The following is a 19661-nucleotide window of genomic DNA, read 5'->3' as shown; positions in this document are numbered from 1 at the left end:
TGCACGAGACATGGATATTGCTCGAGGAGGACCTGCGTACACTCGTAGTATTCGAGCGACGAGTGTTAAGAACCATCTTTGGCGGCGTACAGCAGGACGGAGTGTGGAGGCGAAGGATGAACCACGAGCTCGCGCGACTCTACGGCGAACCCAGTATCCAGAAGGTGGTGAAGGCTGGCCGGATACGCTGGGCGGGACATGTTGCGAGAATGCCGGACGACTGTCCTGCAAAACAGGTGTTCGCTATGAATCCGGAAGGAACAAGACGAGCGGGGGCGCAACGAGCGAGATGGTTAGACCAAGTGGAGCGTGATCTGGCGAACGTGGGGTGCCCGAGGAATTGGAGAACGGTTGCCATGGACCGAGTGAATTTTAGGAATTATGTTTGTCAAGTTATGTCGTGAGACGGAATACTATGTAAATAAATAAATAATTAACGGGTGTTAAATAAAAAATGAGAATTTTTTCAATCACATATAAAAAAATGTAATTTTTTTTTCATCGATTTCTGTATTTTTTATTAATAACATAATGTATTTTCTTCAAAAAAATGTCAGTGAATGTTTGAGTAAGGGCCGTGGTCTGATGTTCGATGCAACTTTGTCGCGATGCTCTCACAAGAATGTTGTACGGCACTTACGTCCATTTTCCGGATACAATTCCGGATTCTTGTAGTCGGTTGCTTCGTGTCCTTGGCCCTCCAATTGTTTTTATACACTAGGGCACTGAGTGAGCCAAAGAAATCCTCTATTGGGCGGCACTGGGGCAAGTTTGTTGGGTTACGATCTTTCGGCACGAACGGTATCTTTTTCTCCTCAAGGTACGCCAGCCAGCCAGAACGAATGACGTCCCGCGGTATTTTTTGGTCATCCACCGACACTGTGATTTAACCGTCTCAATCTGCTCCTCCGTGTACTCCGGCGACCTCGTCTTCTTCCTGCAGACGATTCCTTCCATCTTCCATTCCATGGATCAATACGTGGGAGCAGCCATATTTCCGACCGGCGTCACGCAGGCTGGTTGCGTCCTTGTTGTCAAACAGCTTCTTTAACGATGTCTTCCTCTGCTTCGTCATTATCGTTACCGGACGACTACTTCCGACCTTCCGCTCTACGTTCAGGGAACCCAGGATACGATATACCGTACTGACAGGTACATTTTCTTCCTTAAAATGTGCCACCGGGAACTTTTTTCCTTGCTGGAAATGCGTTTCGTAGAACCGTACAATGCGTTCGCGGAGCACGTGCTGTTTCGACGCCATCTTTGCTTTGACTAAATTCAAACTAGCAAAACCAAACACGCCTACTGTTTCTAGGGAGCCCAAAGAGCAATTTTCTTGGAGAAAGAAAATTTTACGCTCTTTATCTGAGTTACTGAAAGGTATTGAAAACATTCTCCTTTTTTATTTAACACCCGTTATGTTAAATTGATTGAAAAAAAAACTTTCACAATTCCACTATGGTACATTACACTACAACTTAAGCAGCTGGCATTGAAAAAATCGATTGACCCGGCTAATTTGCTAAGCCAACTGCAACGGTTTCCCGGGCGGTTTCACCGAAAGTTCGCTAGGAAATTCTGGGTTCGGTGCAAAACTTTTTTCCGCTTGATGGTAGCATCGTTACGATGCCGGATTCGTTTTCCGAATCAGAGCCACTCTAGCCTTTGAACAAGAGTGCACCGCGTGACATTTGACACAATTCTGAAAAAAATATTACCTAGAACTTAGCAACCTAAACTTAGGATTCTAGAACAAGCCTGATAAAGGACTATTTATCCGCGGAGAAACTTCCACAAGAACTCCGAGCAACCACAGCATCGATGTTGTTGTTGTGAAAATTCAATTCCAAAGTTTGACACTTGACCTACAGTTGAATTTTCAGAAAGAGGAACACAAAAATTATAGTGATAGCTAAACTCTGCACGTGCTTTAAATATGAAATTGATGGTGAAAAGTTGAAAAGAAGTAAAAGATTCTCTGACTTTCACAGCAAGTAGGCGAGGAGCAAGATAGGTAGAGAAGAAGGTAAAACATTGCGCTTAACCTCAATCGACAGAGCCGTGTAAACGCAGGGTCAAAAATAGTTATGGAATTTCGAACGTTATGTATGGGATTTGAAACAAAATTACAATTTATGGAAAATTGCGAGGTCTTATTGTTCAAATAAGTATACAGTCGCATTCTTTGAAATAACATGTGTTGAAATTAGTAAAATTTATTTTCTAATGCTTTCAATATTCTGACTACGAGACAGTTTTTTTTGGAAATTAAGCAGTATTTCTGCAAAACATTCGAATTTCGTAAAGCATTTTTGCAAATATAGTTGTAAAGATATGCTAAAAAATGACTTGTTGCAACTTGTCATGAATGCTACTTTATTTTAGGTCCAACAAAGTTTAAAAACAATCAGTTATTAGGAATTTAGCAAAAAGCAATTTTTTTAACTCAATAAAAAATCCACGTAAAAGTTATGTTTTTCAACCGCATAAGCGCTTAATGAATTGTAAATACATTGGTTAACATTTTTATATTTTTTGCAGAATTTTAAAATTAGTAGTTTTTCTAGAAAACCCATAGTTTAAAAAAATTCCATACATTTTTGTGGAATTTCTATAACTATTTTTTGGTTGGCCTACTAATACATATGCAAGCAACGGAGTAGCATACCTAAAGAATCTAGCTATCCTGGGCGAGGAGTGCGCGGGGCGCTTAATGAGTTTATTTAAATACAAACATAAGAATATTTGCTCAGCTGTTCAGGGGTTTGTTAGTAAACAAACTCCATGAGTTCCGCAGTTGCAGAAGCAAAATAATCAAAATGGCTGACTCGTGAATTTCACATACGGTCACACCTTGGTAGTAACAAGGAAGCGGTTATGGCTTTATTTTGCACAGGAAATTTTATATTTTCAACGTCAACGAGCTCTGTCGAAATTTTGCAACATTGAACAATACCCAACTCTGTAGAGATGTAAGGCAGTTCCATTCTTTGAACGGCCAAACACTTTCTGATGACTCACTCGGGCTAGTTTTCACACCATAGAAAATATCTCGTTACGCTGCGGTTTACAATTAGCCACGCAATAGAGAATCTTAATTTATATAGACAATTACGAACCGACATACAAATCGTTTAATAAAACCAATCGATTACGGACCATAAAAGTGCAATCACCAACAGGAAATCTCATCTGAAGCCAATCAATGTACATAATAGTCGGTGAATGCAATTGCTGCAATAGCTATATTTAAGACTATCATCTCGCATCTAAACCCATATGACTAACGTACTCCGGACCGGTATGCTAATCAGGCCTTGCCGTTTAGATACTGACTTAGTGACAAAAACATATGATGTTATTGTTGAAAAAATAACGAATTAAACCGGTGCTTAGGCTATTTGAATCTTAAATGTTGTTTGGACAAACAACTATAATTTTTCTAATTTGTTAATCAAATAAGGTTTTCCTTAAACCTTTACAAATAGTTTTCTCAGAAATATTAAGTAATATGCGATATAGGGTTTTACAGAAATTTATTCACGATGTAGTAAGTGGCAGTAAGGTATATGTCTTGTAAACAAAAAAAAACGGAAAGATAGAAAAAACCGGCTTCGTCGCTTCCTTGAAGCCACTTGTTGCCGTGTTTACACTTGTGCTTAACGTTGAGAGGGTTTTACTGCATGCATGTTCCCCACCGACCGACCGGCGCATTCACCGGTTATCATTATTTCATTAAAATACGGTCGTCATCATCAGCGCCTTACAACGTCATCAACACCTCTTCTCAAATCCAAAGATGTGCTTTCTTAAAAAAAACTGAAATGAAGTTTTAAAATTAGCCAACTCTAGAAAGCAATTTCAATGCAACTTCGCAAATCTTAATATATATAAGGAGTTGAAGGAATCATAATTTCTTTATTAAAATTGAAACGATCTGTTCACTATACATAACCTTATACGGGAAAAAAGGCAAACTGACATTTTACTGAAGGTTTAGTCTGAACCATAAACTCACTTAAAACCGACAGAAAGGCTAATCCAGGCTAATTTAGCTTAGCATTATCAACCATTTCAACCTTATTTTATGGCTCATTCAATCAGGCATTGATTTTAATTTTTCAAAGGGGTTACCAGAGTCACCCTGCAAAAAAAGTGTAGCTCTTTTCGTCCTTCGCTTTTCTAAGCAGCAGTGAAATTTTTGTGCTAAACCTCACTCCGTATGGATGCCATCACACGACTCATTCGCTCAAGAATGCAGTGATCGATTTATCCTCAATCAGCGAAGAATTCCGCCTTCGTCTGGATGACTGTCATCTTCCAATTTCTTCACGGAATCGCCAAATAACGTGATTCGCGCTTCACCGAGAGACACATAATCAAATTCCAATGCAAATGAAGGGACATAAATTGATTTGCGAAAAGGTGCTGGAAACGCAAGCAGCAGCAATATGCTGGTGACGATTGGTTGGCGAGGAGGTGTAGGTATTTAGGAAGCGACGGATGACAACATTTAAACCCGGACAGTTTGCTTCCATACCTTTACCGGCAAGTCGCCGAACAGCTCGCGTTTTGCGCTCTTTGATTTCCATATAGTCTCGCGGTTTGATTCCAATCACGTTTCGGCGGACATCATGATTTTACTTTTCTTTTGATGATTCGTTCTATTTCTAGCTTGGGGATGCAGAAAGGAATAACAACTGGTTTCTCAAAAGAAGAAAAAGCCGATCACTTAAAAGTCCACCTGTTGATACTGGCCGTGATGTGTGACCGGCCACATCAAAACTTCAAACGGTGGGGTTTTGTTTCCTTATTGAAAACTGACATTTTGAGAAAAAAAAATACAAAACTGACAAAAATGATACAACAGACAAAAATAGTAAAAATGACAAAAATAGTAAAAATGACAAAAATGACAAAAAATGACAAAAATGGCAAAACTGACAAAACTGACAAAAATGACAAAAATTACAAAAATGGTAAAAATGACAAAAATGATCAAAATGACAAAACTGACAAAAATGGCAAAAATTACAAAAATGACAAAAATGGTAAAAATGGTAAAAATAGCAAAAATGACAAAAATGACAAAAATGACAAAAATGACAAAAATGACAAAAATGACAAAAATGACAAAAATGACAAAAATGACAAGAATCACAAAAAATGACAAAAATGACAAAAATGTCAAAATTGACAAAATTGACAAAATTGACAAAACTTACAAAAATTATAAAAATTACAAATTTACAAAAAATGACAAAAATTGCAAAAATTCCAAAAATTTCAAAATGACAAAAATGACAAAAATGACAAAAATGACAAAAATGACAAAAATGACAAAAATGACAAAAATGACAAAAATGACAAAATGACAAAATGACAAAAAGACAAAAATGACAAAAATGACAAATATGACAAAAATGACAAAAATGACAAAAATGACAAGAATGACAAAAATGACAACAATAACAACAATAACAAAAATGACAAAAATGACAAAAATAACAAAAATGACAAAAATGACAAAAATGACAAAAATGACAAAATTGACAAAAATGACAAAAATGACAAAAATAACAAAAATTACAAAAATTACAAAAATAACAAAAATGACAAAAATGACAAAAATGACAAAATTGACAAAAATGATAAAAATAATCAAAATGACAACAATGCCTAAATTGATCTAAATGACAAAAATGACAAAAATGACAAAAATGATCAAAATGACAACAATAACAAAAATGACAAAAATGAAAAATATGACAAGAATGACCAGAATGACAAAAAATGTTAAAAATGATAAAAATGACAGAAATGACAAAAATGACAAAAATGACAAAAATGACAAAAATGACAAAAATGACAAAAATGACAAAAATGACAAAAATGACAAAAATGACAAAAATGACAAAAATGACAAAAATGACAAAAATGAAAAAAATTACAAAACTGACAAAAATGACGAAAATCTCAAGAATGACAAAAATGACAAAATTGATAAAAATGACAAAAATGACAAAAATGACAAAAATGACAAAAATGACAAAAATGACAAAAATGACAAAAATGACAAAAATGACAAAAATGCCAAAAATGACAAAAATGACAAAAATGACAAAAATGACAAAAATGACAAAAATGACAAAAATGATAAAAATGATCAAAATGACAAAAATGACAAAAATGACAAAAATGACAAAAATGACAAAAATGACAAAAATGACAAAAATGACAAAAATGACAAAAATGACAAAAATGACAAAAATGTTCAAAATGACAAAAATGACAAAAATAACAAAAATGACAAAAATGACAAAAATGACAAAAATGACAAAAATGACAAAAATGACAAAAATGACAAAAATAACAAAAATGACAAAAATGACAAAAATGACAAAAATGACAAAAATGACAAAAATGACAAAAATGACAAAAATGACAAAAATGACAAAAATGACAAAAATGACAAAATGACAAAAATGACAAAAATGACAAAAATGACAATAATGACAAAAATGACAAAAATGACAAAAATGACAAAAATGACAAAAATAATCTATATATATAAAAAGTAATTTCCGTTTGTTCGTTTGTATGTTTGTCTTCAATAGGCTCAGCCGCCTTAAGAGCTAGAGAGCTGAAATTTGGCATGGGCGCTCATTAGGACCCGGAATGATGAAAAATGTTTTTTGATTTTCGGATGACCCCTTTTGAAGAGGGTCGTCCATACAACAACGGTTTTATTCCCACGAACCAAAAGTCATGGCACCCATTTTGTGAACCGATTTTCGTTTCCTTTCGTTTCGTTGGCGGGATTATTTTCACCATCACCATGGGCCGGGTATTAGAAACGACCAGAGCTCACATGTACTGGATAGCAAATCAAAGCTTGCTAAGCATTAAAAATTCGAAAGTTAAAGTTTTGGCGGGTGTTTTTTCTTCCTTACTGTCCAAAGCACATGCTACCGGTACGAGATATTTGGATATCTACAATTTTAAGCCCACATTTTGATTGAAAAATGAAACTAGCCTGTTAGGAATATATTGACTAGAATAGTAGTGGCTTTCAAAGTGCTCTTCACCGCTGCTGGGGGACTTTGACGGTCAACCATTTTTGTATTTTTGGAATTCCTCATAGAGAAGGAAACATTTTTCAAGTTCAGAGTTATAAGTTCAAGGCTGTGATTTTAACGCTTCAATTGGAATTTTAATAGGGGATTAGAAAAATGATAAGATAAAAAATTTGAGGTTTTGAGTTGTTTACAATTCGATTTCACTGGACAATTTATAATTTTTGAGTTATCATTGATGACCAATGTGGTCGATTCTACCATTTATTAATGGGATGTTTGTGCCCATGAAAAAATAACAGAACTAAAAAAAACCTTTTTCACAATATAAAAATGGTGTTTTCGAGATGATTTGTTTTTGATAACCTCAAAAAGCTATTAGAAGAACTTTTAACATTTAAGATAAACTAATAATAAAACAGTGCGAAATTAAAAAGCGAAAAAATACACACATGCAATTGAAAACATGCAAAGTGAGTTTTCAACATGCTTCAACAAAGTTCGGAGGTTTTTTAAGAAATGAATTTAAATATATCATGACACTTAAATATACCATTTTACAGGGAGATCATCCATATTTAAAAGTGGTATAATCTTCAAAATCGTCGTAACCATACATCGGATTGGTATGAAAATTGGCACACGGTAGTTTTCAGGGACGGACAATCAATTATAGATGTAAAATGTTTTGCCAGGGGTCTACGACAGGAGTCGTCTATATAGGTTATTTTTTCACTGCTTTTAGCAATATTCATTTCAGATATCAAAGATTGTATAAGAGACCACCGAAAGTTGTTTAACTTTTTTAATAATTGACAGACGACAGAAAAGTGAACGGTCAATATTTTTGCAATAATAACTAAACAATGATTTCGGAAGTGCATCTGGAAAATGCTTGGCAATTGGCGTATTCATACAAACTGTTCATGACGTATTCCAAGTTGAAAGCGAAACGGAGTTCGTATGGGATCAGCTAGTAAAAATAATAAAAATGACAAATATGACAGAAATAACAGAAATGACAAAAATAACAAAAATGACAAAAATGACAAAAATGACAAAAATGACAAAAATGACAAAAATGACAAAAATGACAAAAATGACAAAAATGACAAAAATGACAAAAATGACAAAAATGACAAAAATGACAAAAATGACAAAAATGACAAAAATGACAAAAATGACAAAAATGACAAAAATGACAAAAATGACAAAAATGACAAAAATGACAAAAATGACAAAAATGACAAAAATGACAAAAATGACAAAAATGACAAAAATGACAAAAATGACAAAAATGACAAAAATGACAAAAATGACAAAAATGACAAAAATGACAAAAATGACAAAAATGACAAAAATGACAAAAATGACAAAAATGACAAAAATGACAAAAATGACAAAAATGACAAAAATGACAAAAATGACAAAAATGACAAAAATGACAAAAATGACAAAAATGACAAAAATGACAAAAATGACAAAAATGACAAAAATGACAAAAATGACAAAAATGACAAAAATGACAAAAATGACAAAAATGACAAAAATGACAAAAATGACAAAAATGACAAAAATGACAAAAATGACAAAAATGACAAAAATGACAAAAATGACAAAAATGACAAAAATGACAAAAATGACAAAAATGACAAAAATGACAAAAATGACAAAAATGACAAAAATGACAAAAATGACAAAAATGACAAAAATGACAAAAATGACAAAAATGACAAAAATGACAAAAATGACAAAAATGACAAAAATGACAAAAATGACAAAAATGACAAAAATGACAAAAATGACAAAAATGACAAAAATGACAAAAATGACAAAAATGACAAAAATGACAAAAATGACAAAAATGACAAAAATGACAAAAATGACAAAAATGACAAAAATGACAAAAATGACAAAAATGACAAAAATGACAAAAATGACAAAAATGACAAAAATGACAAAAATGACAAAAATGACAAAAATGACAAAAATGACAAAAATGACAAAAATGACAAAAATGACAAAAATGACAAAAATGACAAAAATGACAAAAATGACAAAAATGACAAAAATGACAAAAATGACAAATATGACAAAAATGACAAAAATGACAAGAATGACAAAAATGACAAAAATGACAAAAATGACAAAAATGACAAAAATGACAAAAATAACAAAAATGACAAAAATAACAAAAATGACAAAAATTACAAAAATTACAAAAATTACAAAAATTACAAAAATTACAAAAATGACAAAAAGACAAAAAGACAAAAATGACAAAAATGACAAAAATGACAAAAAGACAAAAATGACAAAAATGACAAAAAATGACAAATATGACAAAAATGACAAAAATGACAAAAATGACAATAATGACAAAAATGACAAAAATAACACAAATGACAAAAATAACAATAATGACAAAATTGACAAAAATGATAAAAATGATCAAAATGACAACAATGCCTAAATTGATCTAAATGACAAAAATGACTAAAATGACAAAAATGACAAAAATGATCAAAATGACAACAATAACAAAAATTACAAAAATGAAAAATATGACAAGAATGACAAAAATGACAAAAAATGTTAAAAATGATAAAAATGACAAAAATGACAAAAATAACAAAAATGACAAAAATGACAAAAATGACAAAAATGACAAAAATGACAAAAATGACAAAAATGATAAAAATGACAAAAATGACAAAAATGACAAAAATGACAAAAATGACAAAAATGACAAAAATGACAAAAATGACATAAAGGACAAAAATGACAAAAATGACAAAAATGACAAAAATGACAAAAAGGACAAAAATGACAAAAATGACAAAAATGATCAAAACTGACAAAAATGACAAAAAATAACAAAAATGACAAAAATGACAAAAATGACAAAAATGACAAAAATGACAAAAATGACAAAAATGACAAAAATGACAAAAATGACAAAAATGACAAAAATGACAAAAATGACAAAAATGACAAAAATGACAAAAATGACAAAAATGACAAAAATGACAAAAATGACAAAAATGACAAAAATGACAAAAATGACAAAAATGACAAAAATGACAAAAATGACAAAAATGACAAAAATGACAAAAATGACAAAAATGACAAAAATGACAAAAATGACAAAAATGACAAAAATGACAAAAGTGACAAAAATGACAAAAATGACAAAAATGACAAAAATGACAAAAATGACAAAAATGACAAAAATGACAAAAATGACAAAAATGACAAAAATGACAAAAATGACAAAAATGACAAAAATGACAAAAATGACAAAAATGACAAAAATGACAAAAATGACAAAAATGACAAAAATGACAAAAATGACAAAAATGACAAAAATGACAAAAATGACAAAAATGACAAAAATGACAAAAATGACAAAAATGACAAAAATGACAAAAATGACAAAAATGACAAAAATGACAAAAATGACAAAAATTACAAAAATTACAAAAATGACAAAAATGACAAAAATGACAAAAATGACAAAAATGTCAAAAATGACAAAAATGACAAAAATGACAAAAATGACAAAAATGACAAAAATGACAAAAATGACAAAAATGACAAAAATGACAAAAATGACAAAAATGACAAAAATGACAAAAATGACAAAAATGACAAAAATGACAAAAATGACAAAAATGACAAAAATGACAAAAATGACAAAAATGACAAAAATGACAAAAATGACAAAAATGACAAAAATGACAAAAATGACAAAAATGACACAAATGACAAAAATGACGAAAATGACAAAAATTTTAAAATTATAAAAATGATAAAAATGATAAAAATGACAAAAATGAAAACAATGACAAAAATGAAAACAATGACAAAAATGACAACAATGAAAAAAATTGACAACTATTACTAAATTAAAAAATGAAAATATTAATCAAATTATAAAAATTGACAAAACTGATAAAAATTACCAAAAATTACTGAAAACTTCAAAATTGGCACTTACCGTTCTCACTTACAGCTTTCACTAAATTTTTGAGCTTGTCGCTCCCTTGAGAAAATAACTTAAATTACTAAAACTGCTAAATTTACGAAAAAAAACAAAATTTACCAAAATTCAAAAATAATCAAAATAAAACCATGTGTATCCTGGGGCATATTTTTACGTTATTTTTCGTTCAATGAGTTATGAACTAAACAGAAATATATCGATGAATGGTGAGGTTAAATCTGGATTAGACACTGGAATTGTAGTTCATACACCCTGATAATAACACAGCGTTGATGAAATAATGAGTCTTGAACTTGATGCAGTCACCCCAAGAGAGTCTGCTCGATTCGATTAGAATGAATACGACGTACCTATGTAAGCTTGAAATTGCCGAACTCGAACTCTATTTGCTCGTCGATAAGGTCCAGACCACAAAACCCTCAAATTAATCTACCACACCCTTTCCGATTGATTCGCTTTCGATTATCTCACAATTTGCACACCTTTCCACTATTTTATCGGAGCGCATCCAAAGCAATAATGTCACCAAACACCTGAAGCTGTCGTCTGCACTGCCACATGGCTTCCTACGACCGCAACCGAAATTTCAACGTCAGAATCACACTCACAGTCAGTTGGTCCACGTGGTTTCGCTCCTGCCCTGCCTCGGCAGTCTCGATTCGGGTGGAATGTAATTGTTGTATGTAGTAGGTATGAAGGAAAATATTTGTGTATTTCTTTGACTACCGAAATTGAACGCTCGCTCGGCAATCATAAATTACACCCCAACTGGAGCGTTACGATTTGCCCTATATTCGGACGTGCATGACCGCAGCAGGTTAGCAGTTGTAAACAGAAGTCGGCCGATCCTACTCGAAAGGGAAGACCGTGAGACATCCCACAATCTCCGGTTCTCTAACGCGATTCCGAGGGACAACAATATATGAGATCATCATCATTCGCTATTTAGCTGTCTGTATATAACTACAGCAAAATGCAATCGCTGACGTTAGGGCGATTTGAATTGAACTTGACACCGCAACTACGGAACTTCTATAGGCATTATGTGGCGGCTGTATTGAGCTGTAATCAATTCATTATCGTCTTATGGTTGATGATTGTTTGCCGCGCGTTGTGTTGTTATTGTTTCTTTTTTGCACATCCTCGTGTTTATACACAACCTTTGGAAGCCGCCAAGTGCAGTATTTGTTATGAAAATTTATGAATAAATTTATATCATTCAATAGCTAACCGCCAATTGAACTCTAGCATAGAACACTTTTGTAAATATAGGAAATTTCAAATTTGGTACATTGTTTATTAAACGAGCACTTAAACAAACTGTCGGATTCCAAGGCACAACATAATTGGAACAATCCCCTTAATTTTACGACGATTATTATTAACGTAAATTTTAAAGCATCTTACTTTTCTACCAGCCACTTGTTTTCAAATCGTAATAGTGATTCCTAAACAACTTTATAAAGGAACCCGAAATTGTTTCCGACATTGTACTTCTTTAGTTTTTTTTTATTTGGATGGATTGTACTTCTTTAGTTGAAAAAGTAGGTTAAAAAAGAAAAAAAAAACTCGTCTGCGCTCCCCGCAAATGGGGGTGAGGGGGTCACTTCACGTTTCTTCATAAATTAATAACCGGTATTTCAGAATTTTAAAAATTTTGAAGGCACTTGAAAATACTCAGGGCGAAACTCGCGGATTGCAACCGGTTAAGAATAAATGAATTAGAATGATAATGGAACAAACTCACCATTTTTGAAGTAGCTATGTGTGCTTCCTCTTGCAGCGAATCATTCAACCTGCTGGAGGTGGACGAAATCAACGGAGAATCGAGTCGGGCACAAACAATGAAACATGTAATTATTGATCACTATGCATTATCCACTAACTCAAGAAAACATCACAATTTTACAATAAAGAACTACTTCAACTCCAAAAATTTAATTTTCAACACGCCGTCGAAAAAGCGAAAAAAAACACATGCGATACCAACAAACCATCGCCTACTTCCCCAAACGAAGAACCTAATAATATCTGCTCTTCTATGTATAAAAACAAAAACTGTGTGAAAATAATATAAAATGTCTAGAAAACCGATTTAACATGATTTCAGACCACGCGTTATCTTATCATTAGAAATATAATGCCTATTTACCCTCAATTTCCCTATATTTTTCGAATAATATTTTTGTGAATTATGTTCGAACAATATTTTGTGTTTTTTTTTTCAAGGAATCGAATGTCTGCTACTGGGGTGTTGGGAACATTCAAGGAGGCGGTGAGTGTAGTTTAGGGTTTTGAGGGGGCACCAGGGGGATCGAGTTATTGAAATCTTTGTTAGAAATTCAGACCTGTGAATTTTGCCCTCTAAAATTGCAAACGTATGAAAACTATAACAAAAGTTGCCTAGTTCCATTAAAAAAGGAACACAAAGTATAAAATTTTATATCCATACACAAGTCTAAATATGTAGAGGAGAATGGGGATACTTGATCCCTTTTTCTTATTTTCGTCATATCTTTTTGGAAAAAATTGCAGATCGCCGTTTTTTGCTTTTTCTGGCAGCGTGTAACTTCAAGTTTATATGCTGCAAAAGTTAGATCGATACATGAACCCGTACATGACTTTTCGTGGACTAAAAAAAATGATAAGCTTGATAATAAAGCTAATGCAGAAAGTAAAAACCACTGTTAAAGACTACATAAAACGAGGGTTCATTTTCGTCATTTTTGTCATTTTTGTCATTTTGGTCATTTTTGTCATTTTTGTCATCTTTGTTATTTTTGTCATTTTTGTCGTTTTTGTCGTTTTTGTCATTTTTGCCATTTTTGCCATTTTTGTCATTTTTTGTCATTTTTGACATTTTTTGTCATTTTTTGTCATTTTTGTCATTTTTGTTATTTTTGTCATTTTTATCATTTTTGTCATTTTGATCATTTTTGTCATTTTTGTCATTTTTGTCATTATTGTCATTTTTGTCATTTTTTGCATTTTTGTCATTTTTGTCATTTTTGTCATTTTTGTCATTTTTGTCATTTTTGTCATTTTTGTCATTTTTGTCATTTTTGTCATTTTTGTAATTTTTGTAATTTTTGTCATTTTTGTTATTTTTGTCATTTTTGTCATTTTTGTCATTTTTGTCATTTTTGTCATTTTTGTCATTTTTGTCATTTTTGTCATTTTTGTCATTTTTGTCATTTTTGTCATTTTTGTCATTTTTGTCATTTTTGTCATTTTTGTCATTTTTGTCATTTTTGTCATTTTTGTCATTTTTGTCATTTTTGTCATTTTTGTCATTTTTGTCATTTTTGTCATTTTTGTCATTTTTGTCATTTTTGTCATTTTTGTCATTTTTGTCATTTTTGTCATTTTTGTCATTTTTGTCATTTTTGTCATTTTTGTCATTTTTGTCATTTTTGTCATTTTTGTCATTTTTGTCATTTTTGTCATTTTTGTCATTTTTGTCATTTTTGTCATTTTTGTCATTTTTGTCATTTTTGTCATTTTTGTCACTTTTGTCACTTTTGACATTTTTGTCATTTTTGTTTTTTTTTTTCTTTATTATAGAGACTTTCAGCCTCGGGCTGGTTCGTCTCTTTGTAATAATTTTAAAGTACGAGGGAGGCCCTGAAGGGGCTTTCCCAAGTGGTAGGGAAGAATTCCCGTATTATAATAAATTCAAATGTAGTTTTTATATTTGGTCCTAAGGAGTTCAGTGACTGTTTTCCGAATCGCTATTGTGTTGGAACCTACTCTGAATTGGTTTTTTATCGTTAGATCTGTTTTAGTTTTCGGTAAGTTCCAGCCTCTAGCTCCGCACCAGTGGATCCCGGACACAGGTGGGAGCACCTGGCCGATAGTTTCGATGAGGAGACGGTTAGCCTCAGTTAGGAGGCAGCACTCCTCGTTATTTCTTGTCGCTATCCTAGCGGATCGTCGAGAAGGTGCTTTGAATTTTTCGTTGCCAGCAGTTGCCACCGGACGCCGGGGGGTATTCCCTGGTCCCGGTGGATCCATGACTTCCGCACCAGGGGGGCCCCGACTGTCCGGGGCTGTGTCCGGGTTTTTCTTTCCCACGTCGTCCTGCGAGGAATACGGGGTAATAACCCGCTTGTCCGTCTCGCTATGAATCATGATTCCCACGTCGTCCTGCGAGGAATACGGGGATAAGACCCGCTTGTCCGTCTCGCTGTTTGTCATCGCTGTTTGTCATCCGGTGTCGGGGCTGGTCTGCCAGTTCCGGTCCTCCAGAGACTTCCGCACCGGCAGGGCCCCGGCTACCCGAGGCGGTTTCTTCATTCGTTGTTGGTGTGTTGTTATTTTCGTCATTGTCGGTAAATTTGGCATGATTGTAGTCATTTCTGTTGGATCGTATGGAATTGTCCACGGTGTTAGTTGTGGGGGTCATTGATATGTATTTTGCTGTTTTGTTGTGCCGTTTCGATCAGAGAGGACATGTCGATGGATGTTTACAGAAGATCTTCCAGCTCCAGTAGGCCGAAGTAGGTCGACCTATCTGATGAAATGGCCTTCTGGACTACGACGCTGGTCGGTGAATTTGTGTTCTCCTCGCTATCAGATATGTAGCAGGGTTGGTCATTCAGGAGTTTTCGGTTTTTGTCGGTTGGGTTGGGAGAAATTTCATTCAGAACACGTTTGCTCGGTCTGGAGCGGGCCCGGCTTTGTCGTCCGTCCTTGCCGTTCCGTTGAGTCGATCCCTTGGGAGATCGTGATCTTGATCTGGGGTTTGACGTCGATGCATCATTTTTGTTTTTCTTTTTTTGTTTCGGGATGGTACCAGTTGCACTCGAAGTGCTGACTGGAGCAGTTGCGCTGGGTTTTGCGGTCAGCGGAACAGGAGTGATCGCAACGGCCAGTGCAACCTTGAGTGCTGCGATTTCGGCATTCTTGTTGTCGAGCTGCTCGTCTTTATTCTTCACGATCTCGAATAGTTCTTCGATTTGACGATCACGCTTAGCTGCTTTCACTCGCATTATCTCAATCTGGTTGTCTTTCTTGCCAGTCTCAACCAGCAATTTATCGAACTTGGCATGGAGTTCAGCGAATCGAGCATCGTTTCCTTCTGCGATTACTGCGGCAACGGTTTTTGTTCGGTGTTTTGCTCCATAAATTCGTCGAGCGGCCGGGTAACCAATTCCTTGATCCACCATCAGATGTTGAATGTCAACCTCTTTGAGATAAATTGGGCATTTTTTACTTGAGACCGGATGTGAATCGCTCCTGCAATGTTTGCAGGAAGCTTTTTCGTGGCATGGTATCTCCGGTGTGTTAGCGTGGTTTCCGCAACATGTACCGCAGACCAGATTTGTGGCTGTACATCGCTTCCGTGGGTGGCCATATTCGAAGCAACCGTAGCATAACATCGGTGTTGGATAGTAGGGACGGGTACGAACCTTGAACCACCCGAAGTTAATGCTTTGTGGAACTACAGTTCCGTCGATGGTCAAGATTATAGTCGGGGTAGGTACATCTTTAGACCCTTCTTTCCTGACGATTCGTCGGAGTTTTTTGACGCCTTGCTCGTTGAGTTCGTTGAGCAATTCGTCGGTTGTATACTCAGTTGACTCAGGGCAATAACCGACGCATCTACACTGGTTTCTCGTGGGGTGTTCGGCGATTTTGATTGTGGTTCCGTCCGGTAATTCTGTCATCTTCTTTAGCTTTTCGACCTGCTGTTGGTTTCTCAATGTTATCATATAGGATACTCCTCTCGCTTCAGGGCGGGAATTTTCGATACGTACGCCGAGGTAGGCCTCGACAGCTTTCCGGATCTCGAACGGTTTCTTAGGTAAAGTGTTGCCCACTCCTTCCAGTCGCAGCACTTGTATTCGACCATAGTTGCCGCTGCGATCTCCCCATTCAGGAAAGCTCCGTTCGGCGTAGATTCCATCAACTTTGCTACCAGTTCCAGAACCAGGATCCCCTGGATCGCCGTAGGGGATGGGGATGAGAGGGTTAAAACCCCCCGACGCCATGTCGGGAGGTTCGGCTGGATCTCCTATCCTCTCTCTTCTGAGTGTTTCGTCAACTCTTATCTCCCAATTCAGTAGGTAGGAATGGTTAATCAGTGACGATCTCTCACTAACACTATACTGGCCAACAAAAGGGACTCAATGGCGTCTATATTGCAACGTTTTTTCCGCACTAATTTACCAAATCAATTGTACTAATTTACGCGCGTCCCTGTCGATAACTGACCACACTTTTCCGGTAAAACACAGGCGATCGATTTAGGAAACACCCCCGATATGTCAGAATGAGACTTTTCTCCGAAAAACACCCGATATAGTGAATGAACTTTTCGTATAAACAACACGTGTTGTCGCGACGAAACCAAACTCACGAGTGTGTTGTCATTTTTGTCATTTTTGTCATTTTTGTCATTTTTGTCATTTTTGTCATTTTTGTCATTTTTGTCATTTTTGTCATTTTTGTCATTTTTGTCATTTTTGTAATTTTTGTCATTTATGTCATTTTTGTAATTTTTGTCATTGTTGTCATTTTTGTCATTTGTGTCATTTTTGTTTTTTTTGTTATTTTTTTCATTTTGATCATTTTTGCAATTCCCAGATTTAAAAATTTCAAAATGAGCGATTCGTTTGGCAGAAAGCGCTTCAAAGTCCCCTTTGTACCAATCAAGTTCGGTAATAAGTACATTTATGCAATCAAAAGAGTTCGATAGGAATTTATTAGAAATCATTCATTTATACTTTGGTATAACACAGGCATGTCGAACTCGTTTAGGTGTGCTGGCCGCATTAAAAAATTTCTATGACGTAGAGGGCCGCAGCCAAAATCAGTTAAATCGGTACATTCAGCTTTAGTTTTTTTTTTGCAGTAATATTTTACATAAAAATCAGTGGTGTTTTTTTGTGACAATTTAAGACGGAGCTACGCAATCCGCATTGACCTAGGCCGCGAGCCGCATGCGGCCCGCGAACCCCCAGTTTGACATGCCTGGTATAACACCAAAAACTATGAAAGAATAATTTCAGAACCTTTTAATGAAACCGAAATATGTTTTCTTGAAAAAAATCGACCGCGTTAGAAAAAAATACCTTCGTTACAAGACGACCATAGAAGTTTTGAAATAGGGTTGAGTGTCACTTCTTAAAATTTTTGTGAAAACTAAAAATCGCATTTATTTTTTCTTCTCCTTTTTCCGGCAGGTTCCGTTGAACCACCAGCAGTACCGCCGTTGCCCATATTATGTCCAACTCCTACGCGACGACCGGATCCAGACCGACCTCACGATGGAAGCGCTTCATAAAATCCAACCTGCTCACCTTCCTCACAGTGATCGGGGTGTTCGGTGGAACGACCCTGGGTCTTATGCTCAAAAACTCCTCCGAACCATGGACGCAACGTGAAGTGATGTACATCCAGTATCCGGGAGATCTGTTCCTACGGTAGGGCCTTTTTAGTGCAAGATTTGATCGCTTGTTAGGTTTCTAACTTTCTAGGTGGCGAACCTCTAACTATAGTCCTCATTAATCAAGTGTCCGGTGATTGTCCGGTGATGTGCCCATTGCAGGATGCTGAAGTGTCTGATCGTGCCGCTGCTGGTGTCGTCCATTACGAGTGCCATCGGATCGCTGGATCTGAGCATGTCTAAGAAGATCGCCTTCCGGGCTATCATCTACTACTTCACGACGACGATCTGTGCCGTAGTGCTGGGCATCATTCTGGTCAGTACGATAAGGCCCGGCGCCGGTCGGGATGTGGGCAGCATGCAGGGCAAAGCAGCCACACGCCAAGTGCTCACCGCCGATACGCTTCTAGATTTAGTACGGTAAATGTGAATTCGTTTTTGTTAACGTATTGCGAGCAATCGCTTATCTAATGGACAAATATTTCTCGAATCTCTTTGTTTTCAGGAATCTTTTCCCTCCGAACATCATTCAAGCTACCATGTTCCAGGTAGGAATCCCTTGATGCATATATAATTCTTCTCCTATAGAAACAAAAATACCATGAATAATATCTTATTTTCAAAATATCTGTTTTCTGTCCACAGTATCGAACGATTCTAGTCGCACCAGCAAATGCAACTGGCGGTAAGTACCATTTAAGGTTAAAGTAAATCCCATTCAAAGTAATAGCATCTGCCAATTCCAATTCAAAAATTACAATTTCAAATTATGAGATTCGTTTTTTTCGTATAAATACAGGCGCATGGAAAGTGTATTTTTTGTAATGAGCATTTTTTTCAACATTTCAGTTCCCCTGCAGCAGTACAAGATCACTAACGAATTCACCGAGGGCACCAATGTGCTTGGTCTGGTGATGTTCAGCGTCATCCTGGGGGCCTGCATTGGTAAGATGCGCGAAGCCGGCAAGCCCCTGCAGGCGTTGTTCGAAACGCTGAGCGAAGCGATGATGATCATCACCTCCTGGGTCATTTGGATCTCACCGATCGGTGTCTTCTTCCTGGTGGCCGCTAAGCTACTCGAGATGGCATCGTTCGTTGAGGTGCTCGGTCAACTCGGTTGGTACTTTATGACGGTAATGCTAGGGCTGGCTCTGCACGGATTCGGTAAGTCCATTCCCATGGTTTGAGA

General features: G+C 35.4%; 1 protein-coding gene across 4 annotated transcripts in view; it reads left to right on the top strand.

Moving 5' to 3' along the window:
- LOC129751037 (excitatory amino acid transporter 3) overlaps positions 1-19661 on the top strand; it is a 66957-nt gene that overhangs the window by 30580 nt on the left and 16716 nt on the right. For 3 of the 4 annotated variants that reach the window (XR_008738574.1, XM_055746284.1, XM_055746285.1), the window contains exons 3-7: positions 18270-18509; positions 18635-18892; positions 18978-19020; positions 19118-19157; positions 19322-19636. Coding sequence is in view for 3 of the 4 variants with exons in the window: in XM_055746284.1 (XP_055602259.1) it covers positions 18310-18509; positions 18635-18892; positions 18978-19020; positions 19118-19157; positions 19322-19636 (856 nt within the window). In the remaining variant the exon portion in view is untranslated. Of the gene's footprint in view, positions 1-18269; positions 18510-18599; positions 18893-18977; positions 19021-19117; positions 19158-19321; positions 19637-19661 lie in introns of those variants that run through there. The other variant, XM_055746286.1, reaches the window with a different exon arrangement.

Source organism: Uranotaenia lowii, chromosome 3 (genome assembly GCF_029784155.1).
Source record: "Uranotaenia lowii strain MFRU-FL chromosome 3, ASM2978415v1, whole genome shotgun sequence".
NCBI classification, from domain to species: domain Eukaryota; kingdom Metazoa; phylum Arthropoda; class Insecta; order Diptera; family Culicidae; genus Uranotaenia; species Uranotaenia lowii.
The sequence above is the reverse complement of the archived record's forward strand: the minus strand, read 5'-3'. Positions and strand labels throughout refer to the sequence as shown.